Source organism: Cydia splendana, chromosome 13, assembly GCF_910591565.1.
Source record: "Cydia splendana chromosome 13, ilCydSple1.2, whole genome shotgun sequence".
In the NCBI taxonomy this organism is placed as follows: Eukaryota; Metazoa; Arthropoda; class Insecta; order Lepidoptera; family Tortricidae; genus Cydia; species Cydia splendana.
Window position 1 is genome coordinate 7,858,359 of NC_085972.1, and position 10,819 is coordinate 7,869,177.

Below are 10,819 nucleotides of genomic sequence, written 5' to 3' on the forward strand. Positions count from 1 at the left end.
CCTTGGAATTTCTTGATAGTTACGTCGTGTCATGATACTCATGATGAAGTATCTCCATGTTTTGGGAGCTAAACTTTAATGCGCCACGAAATGTGTCAGTGGGCGTTTTGAACTGCCAATATTGTTTTACACTAAATTTTGCACAAGCGCGATTTTGATGTGTGTGTGTCCCAAGTCCAGATTATTTGGCTAACATTGTTTTACTACACAAATGGGTTGGCTCAAACCAATGAGAATTGCAAATGCAAATCAAAACTAGTTTTCACTGAAAATAAATTTAGAAATAGTCAAAACTAGTTTTTACCAAGCGATTTTGTGTAAATTAGTTAAGACTGAAAAATCCTAGACCCGTCTATAAATGTGAGTTAATATGTGTTCAAAACGCGAAAGTTTTAAATATTATATTGAAAAATCCTAGTTAAAAGTAGTTTCCATCAAGGCGTGTCGGATATTTAACGGTTCTACCGGCGCAATGTTTTATATGGAAAGCATCACGTGATCGCCTGTCATGTCTTAGAAAATTAAGCGCTGGAAGCTTCGGCCCAGACACGGTCCGGCCTAACGTGAGTCATCCTTCACCCATCACCTGGCGAAGAAACTATGGATTGAATGAATCCAATCGAGACAAAATCATCAGGACATTCAGGACTATAAAATCGTCTAATACGTGACAGCGTGATAAAACGGTATCCGTCACTTTCAATCGCGCTCTGTTAAAAAGTGACAGATATTTTGTCACGTGGATAAAGCCATCCATAATAGGCCTGCAGGTTGAATATCTCCTTAATACGTTAGGGAGATGTAGGTATTACGAAATAGAAAAGTCTGCCCGTTCAGTTTCAAACGGCGTTAACCCTGCTCTAGTCATTCAACCCTAAACTATTATATTATATTACTAAACTAATATATTATCGTCGACGTGATTAGCCAAATGATAATAAAGTCTTTCAAGATAAAAAAATATGCAGTAAATATTAAATATTTTCAACGCGAAATGCGACTTTAGTACGATAGGTACAAAGTGAAAATTGGTCAATTTGTATTCACGATTATGCCGTTTGGCTTTTCAAACGGCACCATCAACTGACTGTACGAGATGACTGCTAGTCATCGTCCGAGCGCCAATGTTCGATGCGTCGTATAACTCGCATATGAAGATGTGTTCACACAGAACAGATATGTGACAAGAACGAACGATTACTCGCTCAGAACTGTTCTGAACACTAAGTGAAATCGCGGCTCTAGTTAGGTCTAAATTGTTCGGGCATACCACATGTCGCCTTCGGGTCGTATTCGGAATATAACATTTAATCAAAGTAAAATCAAATGAAAGGTCTCGGATAGTGAATATCTCAATCAACCTTCTCAGTGTTGTAACGATCAACTAAAGTATATCAAGCTTAAGGTTTGAATTAACTAGTTAAGTTATACCCCTAATACTCTATTGGAGAAACCTGTATAAGCTACTAACCTTATTTATAAGCTGGGCAAGTAAAAAGCGCTACGAAAACAGAACGTGCCTTCACCGCCACATAGAAGAACAGATTTATTTACCCTCTCTCATTTGTAAACATAAACACCTCGTGAACATGGCTTAAAGACAAGCAGCAGCCAAAGTAGCAGCCAACCGCTCAATCAAGACACGACGGCTAAATAGGTTGTCGCTAATTTGGGTTATCGACACGGGAGTGACTAATGCAGCTAATTCTGTAGGGAGCGAATATGTTGATATGCTGATACATAAGCAAAATAATAATAAATTTATAACCCCTAAATATAATCTTAACACCTTGACCTGTTTCAAAAGTCCCGTTGCCCCTGTAATCCAATCTAAGCATGTTTTTCATTGAGCTGTTTGTCAAACTATACTTACTTTAATTACCTACGTAACGATGGTGGCAATTTTATATTCATTATGGTAAGGTACCTGCGCCAAAGAAAGCACGGTCCTTAGTTTGCCTAATTTCAAAATTTCATGTATACAGAACCCAATGTGAAGGCCAGCCACACTTATCCCGCAGCTGCACTTACCCCTATTGACTTGTATTCCGTTCTTCTTACTTGTCTTTGTTAAAAACGCTTCTCGCTCCGCTTAAACCTACTCTTATTATTCTGCTTTAGATGTGATGTGCGTCACCGGACTGTGTGTGTGCCAAGAAATGCAACTTTTAATGATGCAGTTCAAATGAGTGTCCATGCCCTTTATTCTTTTGTGAACTACTTCTGTGAACTATTGTTAAGATCATGTGTTTAAGTAGGTATAGGTAACATCCTCTTACTGCTCCCCATACTCAGTATAAGCCATTGAAATTTAAACCATATCTTTTTTAAATAGAGTTGATTTTCCTTTGTTTCATTCACGTTTTAAAGTAAAAAAAGAAGTTTCAGTGCAACCCAAACCTATATCGGCTAATCATTCGTAACTAGCTATAATTTGAATATGTTTTCACAATGTAGAATCACAATGGTCAGGATGAGCACATACTTTGAGACTCTTTCTAAAGCTGCACTTTTCCATAATTAATACTGTACATGGCTCTATGTAATACATGTTGTATACATCTAGCCTGTGTACCTCTGGTTTTAATTTATGTTTATACTAATAACTTTTTCTAAGGAACTGTCAGACAGCAGCTGAGAGGGAGTACTGAATCTTGATAACATTGCGTACATTATTACTTCCGATACACAAAAATATTAAAATACCCATACCCAGTGAAAAAAAACACGAAATCAGAAAATATTTGTTGGTACCTACTTACAAAACCTTGTTGAAATTATCAAATCAATAATAACTATAATACGAGAAGGATGTTGAAGTATCTACTCGTACTACCAGCAAAGCAACACGCTTAACTGGCCATTTCAGGTCAAGGTACTTGTAATGTTATAAAAGTCGTAATAAAGCTTATGAATTAACGGTGTCAACGGCGGCGATACCTTGGATCAAGGAAGGTATTATCATGGTTGACTTCTTAGTTACTAAAATCAACACCATAAATGCTCATGAATATATTAAATTCCTCATTTCTTATTACAATCGTTTTTGATATGCCATTCTTGACATTTCTTCAAATAGTCCAGATCCATAGCCAGGTCTTTAGAGACGGTTTTAACATCGGCTGTGGCGGCAGACCCGGGGCTACTGGGTGCGTCCTTGGGTTTGATAAAGGGCTGAACTGTAATGCCCCACAGCTTGCCGAACATTGACATGAGGCCGACAACGGAGAGGCCTAGAAGGAACCCCTGCAACAAAAACATTCTTAATCACCATTGTTTAATGTACAGGTTGAATGTCGATCTTGGAAGATAAATTTGACCCTTTTCCCGACTTCCAATGAAGCTGAAAATTTGCATACATATGTAAGTCGGATACCAATATTATAGGTCCATCGGACAATGCAATATTATGGTACCATCGAGCTGATCTGAGAATGGAGACAGGAGGTGGCCTCATAGGAACTCTGTGATAAAACAACGCAACCTAATTGTGTTTGGGGTTTTTAGAATTGTCTCGATGAGTTATAGTTGCTTGTGGAAAGAAAAGTACAGCGATAAAAGCTTGTACCTAGAGTGAAATTTTTGCCCAAAACTTATAGGTATCTAAATATTTCTACTCGTGTTTTAATCCCGAAGTCTAGGCATTTGATAAAATAAACAATCGAATACTCGTATGATATACGACGGGAGTATTCTCTAATTCATCTTTGCGATAAATATTTATATAGAAGAACATTGATGTGCGAATATAATTTGGGAAAGAGCCAAGATTTGATTCATGAAGTGGTGTGTGATAGGTTGATATTGAAGGTGTTAGTTCGAGAAATTATATTTCTGGAAGCTTCGAAAATACGCATATATTATATCATTATTTTAAGGGCGCGAGTCATGGCTATTTAAATGAATTTGATCCAACTTTTCTCTATGAACTGTTGGATATATTATATACTATTAAGTATAGGTAGGTACTTTATATTCATTGTGCCTTATAGTTCATTTGTAGAGGATATTGTTTGGCATTAAATCCGTTTTTCAACCGACTTCAAAAAAAGATGAGGTTATAAATTCGACCGTATTATTTTGTATACCTACAATAAGTAACTCCGTCATTCTTGAACCGATTTGGAAACAAAATATATATTATATATTTTTAAAGTATACATTTTCAAATTGATGCCATTTTTGACAAAAATCTAGTCTTCTCAAATTTTTTAGTCATCATATAACGATTTTTCTATTTTCATCAACAAGCCAAGTATTTGCATATTTTGCATTCAAAACGGAACTCTCCAACGACGCGTATTACACGTTTGGCGATCTGTCTTGTTCGTTGAGTTTATTAAGGGATATTTTTGTCAAGATCCAGTACCTAGTGATGACGGGTTCTATGAGGAATTGAAGGAACACCTCATGTCTTGATGGATTTAAATCCTGACCTTGAAATTTGAAACGTAACCGAAGCGCCAAACTTTTTAGTGACAGTCAGAAGGGAACGAGTCCAGCAAAATGGAAAAATAAATAGTTTAAGGAAAAACCTACTTCAAAAAGGATAAAATAAAATATTACCCCTTACTGAAGTCGGTGCGAAATCGGTTTTTAGGGTTCCGTACCCAAAGGGTAAAACGGGACCCTATTACTAAGACTCCGCTGTCCGTCCGTCCGTCCGTCTGTCACCAGGCTATATCTCACGAACCGTGATAGCTAGACAGTTGAAATTTTCACAGATGATGTATTTCTGTTGCCGCTATAACAACAAATACTAAAAAGTACGGAACCCTCGGTGGGCGAGTCCGACTCGCACTTGTCCGGTTTTTTAATACTTACAATGCTTCCACCGAGGTCGGACAGGAATAAGTTCCAGTCATAGTTGTATCGCTCCTCGTAGACGGACACCATCATAGTGTTGAAGTGGATGTACAGCTGAAATCATTATTCATATTGACATTAAAATATTAATTGAGGAAGTGTCACCTTGAGGCAATTGTGCCTATTTAACAATAGGGGATATTACTGCAATGTTCTGCCGCCAGAGTGTAGCACTACCGACTCTAGTAAATTCATAGACTAACTTATACATACTGTGCCTTAAACTGTTTTTTGACAAGTTTTCACAGACAATAAAATATGACATTGATGCATCAAGGCGGTTTGTTAACAAGGGCCTACCGGTAAACGCGAAAGTAGAAATTTAGTTATCTGCCTCTTTATCGCTCGAATATGCAAGAGTGATAGAGAGGCAGAAACCGAACTTTCGATTGTCGTGTTTCACGGTAGGCCATGTGACGCAAAATGTGTCATTGATGTTTGTTTACTGTATGTGCTAGTTGTGCCACCTACGCAGAGCTTTGCCTAATATTCCCTATTGCAGTATGTTCCGTGACAACCTTTTCCACTAAGCGCCACTTGCACCATTCCACTAACCCGGGGTCAACCGGTTAAACCTGGAGTTACCATGGTTACCAGTACAATTTATCACTGGGTTAACGGTATAACCGCTTAACCGCGGGTTAGTGGGATGGTGCAAGTGGCCCTAAGGAAAGGGAATGTATGTACGTTTACATGCAGTGGAAGACCTAACCCCAGCCTTTCTTTTCGTCAGTTAGGTTAGACCCATTAGAGAATTTGTCCCATCGCAACTAACCTTGTAAAATTTACCTCACATTTTAAGATAACAGCGCAGTTAGTAGATCCCACAATTTTAAATTTTGTTTTTTTTTTCTTATTAAAGTATCCCATATTTTTTGATTTTATTCCATGAGCTTTGCCATACCTACAGTACAGACAAACCTAGAGTCAGACCAACACAAGTCTACAACGATTTTGGTAACACACGCATAGGGTTGTCATACGTCCGGATTTGTCCGGACATGTCCGGATTTTTGACCCTTTTTCCGGATTGCGGCCGGACTTGGCATGTGTCCGGATTTTTAGGAATGACCTTATAAAAATAAAATGGGCGCCTGGGGAGGGGGCTACGGGATCGGGCGAAGGGAAAGGGAAAAGTAGATCCACGATACAGTACACCGCAGAGAGCAGCGCGAAATCTCTGCTACAAGAAATGTCCGGATTTTTAGGGTGATGTCCGGATTTTTATTAGGACATTTAATTCCATATGGCAACCTTACACACGCAGTACAAGTGTTATTTTAAACATCAAACTTCTTTGAAATTATGACGTATAAATAACAGTTGTACTACGTGTAGTATCAAAATCGTTGCAGACTTGTCTTGGTCTGACTCTAGATAAACAGAGTTCAAGAGACCCGGAAAGATTTCATTATTAAACGGACACAGACCTGGGGCCAATTTTTTATTTATAGGTTTTTACTTTTACGTAGGTTGGTAGTTTTAGTTTAGTTTGTTTAGTTCTTAGTTTAATTTTATTTGTTAGTTTTAATTTGTTTTTAGGTGTAATTAAGAGCTGCAGTTAAGATTAATATACAAAAGGTTGTTTGCAAGGTAGCATATTATGTATTATGACTTACATGTGTCTCCAAAGTGGCGACACCGGAGTTTAGAGCCCACACCTTCTTCATGGAATCCCATGTGTAGTCACTCCTCCGGAATGTTACAAAGGCGTTGTAAAGGTACGAACGACAGATGCGGGGACAACTAGTGTAGTTGTGATCTTCGTACATACTGGAAACGAGTTTTTGATTAATTTATAACCCAGTAATATAATTGGAGGCAATTGAAGATACTAAATGTAAACCAGTAATATTAATCTGGAAATTGGACATAAACCATATTAACAAGTTGGGTAAGTAGGTAAGTACAATAAGTACTACATGACTGAAATTATAAAAAATACCAAAAAGTTGTATAACAAAACAATCCACTTTCAAGAAGACAAGCCAAAACTTTATATTAATATGATGAGTTATTGTTCGTAAACGTTTGTTCTCATGCCGTTTTTTATTTCGTTACTATTTAAAGCTAGGCTAGCCATCGTAACTCTAACTTTATATATTCCGTGATAAGACTCCTCATGTCATTGTAGTTGTCGCAACGGGGAAGATCACTGAGCATCCAGGGTCCGGAACAGCCAACAGCCTCGCCTACCAGATATGATACATGTTTAGTGGTGCACTGCAATGTGAAAAACAAACTGATTGAAAAGTATAAAGAAATATTCATGCAATGAGAATCAACCGCGAAAAGCGGTCAAATAAAGCGACAGGTAGGTAAGTGCTAATATCGATCAGTACGGATAGAGTTAGACCAAGAAAAGTCTGCAGCGATTTTGATAGCCCACGCAGTGCAAGTGTTATTTTAAACGTCAAACTTCTATGAAATTATGACGTATAAATAATACTTGCTCTGCGTGGGCTATCAAAATCGCTGCAGAGTTTTCTTGGTCTAACTCTATGATGGTTGTTCTTGTCTACATGACAGCGTGATAAAACAGTGTGTGTCCGTCACTTTCTATCCCACGGTGTTAAAAAGTGACAGTTATTTTATCAGGTGGATAAAGATGGATAAAGCCATCCATAATACGCCGGCTGAGCTCTATCTGTTTATTTAGAGTAAAAGTAGGTACTGTACGGATATGATGATCGCTCTTGTCTACGTGATAGCGTGATAAAACGACGGATATTTTGTCACGTGGATAAAGCCATCCATAATAGGCCTGCGGTCTTGTAATTAAAGGACACTGGTTCCACCTAACCTATAAAGATAATTTAAGGACATTGTGTAGATAAAAGTAAGACTACCGAGCTCCCTACCTCATTTGTACTGTAGTTCTCCCAGTTCACGCACGGATCGTGATCTCTACTGATCTTCTGATACTGGTCCACTGACAGCTTCACATCTATGGTCTCGCCTGTGTTCACGTACAAGTAGTCCACCAGACCACCGTTGTATACTTCCACTTCTGTTAGGTAGGGTATAATCAGAACTATAACCTGTATTATAACTTTTTCTCTATCAGCTGTTTTATTTCGATTCGATAGAAAAGAAGATACAGAATATGATTGGGTCAAATTGTGTTTTTTGAAAAACAAATTATAGCCAGCATTCAATGAATGTAGTATTGGGTATGGTTCTTTAGGTACACTAGTGTCCCGTCCCCTCCCCCTGACGCAACCCCCCTTTTAGCATGAAATATGTCCCGGTTGACGGTTTTTTTTGTCTTCCCCATACATTAGAACATAATTTGACCGAATCAAGCGTACAAGTAATGTAGGCAAACCTAACTGCGCACTCCATAAGTTTCCAAATTGACCATAGAATTATGTATTGTTATGTTCCTTACCAGTAAAAGGTTCCTTAGAATAATGTACGTAGACGTGGTATCCCGGCGGAGTGGTGGTGATGCTGTTAGCGATGTCCAGGGCGTTGTGACGCAGAGTTAAGGAGTACCCGGCGCTTTGGGATGCCTTATAGCTCAACACCTGTTTAACAACTTTGACGTAAAATGTTTTAACACAGAACCAAATAACTTTAAAACCTCCTCCTGCTTGCAGTCCTGAAAGCAGCTATCTGCTAAAGTGAGATAGATAGCACCTAATACGTATATTACTTTCTGACTCTAGCAGATGGCTGGTTCTGCTCTTGCAGGACTGCAATAATCAGGATCAAGAGTGCTATGCGACATTTCAACAGCGACAATATCAAGAGAGCTGTCACTTTCACTTTTTCTATGTAGCGAATATTTAGATATATTTACGAAAAGGAAAATTGGCATGGCATTATTTTGTTTACCCGCGGTGTAAGAGTATAACAACGGCCCATCACGAATCCAAGACTTGAATCCACCTCCACATCTGTAAAAAGACCAAGTCTACTAGAACACCAATCAAAGAATTTATTAAGATTTTGGCTGGACATTTTATCAGAGAAAATATATTTAGGATTAAAGTACAAACATATAATCTTCTACTTACTTTCCACCAGCCCATCAAAACCATATTGCACGAAGAATTCGTCACTGCTATAGGTGATCTCTTCCCACAAATAGTCCAGGGTGACGTGGGTGAAGTTGAAGTCGCGCCAGACGGAGGTGAATCGAGGGTGTGAATACAGGCCATATTCCTGGCGGAAGGTTTAAATGATATTTCAAACATTGATTGGAAATTCTACAGCTAAATACTGATTACAGTGATTACTATCCAGACTTGTCATCTAAACATTTCTGCGATATTTTAACTACACAAATAAGTAGCGATTTTCAAGTGCGTGAGGCATCAGGAGGATCACCGTCTCCATGTCGGAGGTTTTGTGGCTCGTGATCGGGGTGCTGGTCAGTTCCTGCACACATACTCTGATATAAAACTTACCTCCATCTTGTCGTACTTGTACGGTGGTTCTCGGCAGAACGTAAGGCTGGGGTACATGATCGTCTCGTTGAAATCGAAGTGTGTGTGAGTCGTGATCGGGATATTGATCAGTTTCCGCACACATGCTGTTATCTAAAAGGATAAAAAAGTAAAAATTTATAAAACGTATGTTTCATTAGTTTGTTCAACCGGAGATGATTATCAATTATGTCCGAGATTTATTAGTAGGTATCACAACATTAACTTTGTCATATTTTTCTGCAGCAATCGGTAATCTTTTGTGAGTGATGGGGATGGCATGTGGTTGTGCGACATAATGGCAACATTGGATGTGGGCATGGGAATTACTATGATGTTAGAAATTTTGTCTGCATATGAGCGAGATGTATCACGGCAGCATCACTAGCCGCTGCTCAGTTCAGCAGCAGGTGAGCAGGTGAGTTCAGTGAGCGCCTGTTCAGTTTTGACCTAACATTACATGTGAAGGCAATCTTTGAAGGCTATCGGGTGGCTCTGATGTCTTGATGCAGCCTCTGTGTAAAACGTCTGTTTTTTTAGCTGGATCTGGATCAGGATGACCAGTACAAGTATTTTTTAAAGTGATAAATATGATTACCTGCTGTACAACTACGCAGCTGCATAGCAACACAACGAGCGTCCGGATGAGATTGGGTCCCTTCAGACACTGGTAGCATTTTTTCTTAAACGTCTCTGAAGGCGCTTCTGACTAAAATTTTAAATTGTTTTATTGTTTAGACAGAGACGGCAAAAATGGGACTTAAAGTTGCTTAGATCAACTAAACCGGCGTTCCGGAAGTATTTGAACCTAGCTCCAGAAGATGAATTAAAATTACCTTAAAATTAGCTAAAATGAAAGTAGAAAATTAGCCGCAAGTAATTATCAGTCCACTAAGGCTTAACTGTTACAAGCTAGAAATGGCGTTTAATTCAGCAAACTACAAACAATGTCGGAGGAATTTAATTCGAAGTCGAATTTGTACCTAATATAAACTATACTTTGATCTATGAAACCTCCAATCAAAGTTCTACATACCTCAGCATAAAGCTTCGACATCTTTGCTCAATCGTCCTCCATGTTGAAATACGTCCAAACGGCTGCACTTAACCGCAGTAAGTCCAGACAACTACGGCTAAGAGATATATTATAAGCGTTTACAGCAATCGTAAATAAAGATTAGGGTGATATTGAACTTATTTTCGCGATTAGATCAGCAAGGGCAGGCCAAGGTTTTGTTTGTACAGTCAGCAGCAATAGTTGCTAAGCGGACGAGGTGTTCAAAATGATCTTGACGCGACTTTATTTTTAAGAGAATAAGAGCGTGTCAAGGTAATTTTGAACACCTCGCCCGCTTAGCAACTTATGCTGCTGACTGTAGTATTTTCGACTGAGCGAGGAAGGGTTTTAGGGTCTTCTTAGTTCAGTGTCATATTAATAACTATGTTAATTTGGCGTATTCCCATTTCTACCTATAGTGGGAATAGGCGTATTCATATAAATAATTCCCATTTGTTCCCGC

General features: G+C 38.6%; 1 protein-coding gene across 1 annotated transcript; it reads right to left on the reverse strand.

The window, feature by feature from the left end:
- Window positions 1-2,997: 2,997 nt before the first annotated feature.
- LOC134796371 (degenerin-like protein asic-1) lies at window positions 2,998-10,535 on the reverse strand. Its single transcript, XM_063768543.1, has 11 exons — window positions 10,336-10,535; window positions 9,898-10,008; window positions 9,282-9,413; window positions 8,889-9,036; window positions 8,707-8,768; window positions 8,258-8,396; window positions 7,728-7,876; window positions 6,962-7,089; window positions 6,486-6,639; window positions 4,825-4,920; window positions 2,998-3,246 (listed from the first exon to the last, which is right to left on the reverse strand). The coding sequence occupies exons 1-11, from the start codon at window positions 10,354-10,356 to the stop codon at window positions 3,025-3,027; spliced, it is 1,362 nt and encodes a 453-aa protein (XP_063624613.1). The 5' UTR covers window positions 10,357-10,535; the 3' UTR covers window positions 2,998-3,024.
- Window positions 10,536-10,819: the final 284 nt, after the last annotated feature.

Bases quoted from the DNA above. Each gene is read 5' to 3' on its own strand.
- LOC134796371 (XM_063768543.1), bottom strand. From the start codon at position 10,356: ATGTCGAAGCTTTATGCTGAG. The intron at 9,414-9,897 runs GTAATCATATTT...TTATCCTTTTAG, and splicing joins GCTGCGTAGTTGTACAGCAG to ATAACAGCATGTGTGCGGAA. The intron at 8,397-8,706 runs GTAAACAAAATA...GTTGTTAAACAG, and splicing joins GTTATACTCTTACACCGCGG to GTGTTGAGCTATAAGGCATC.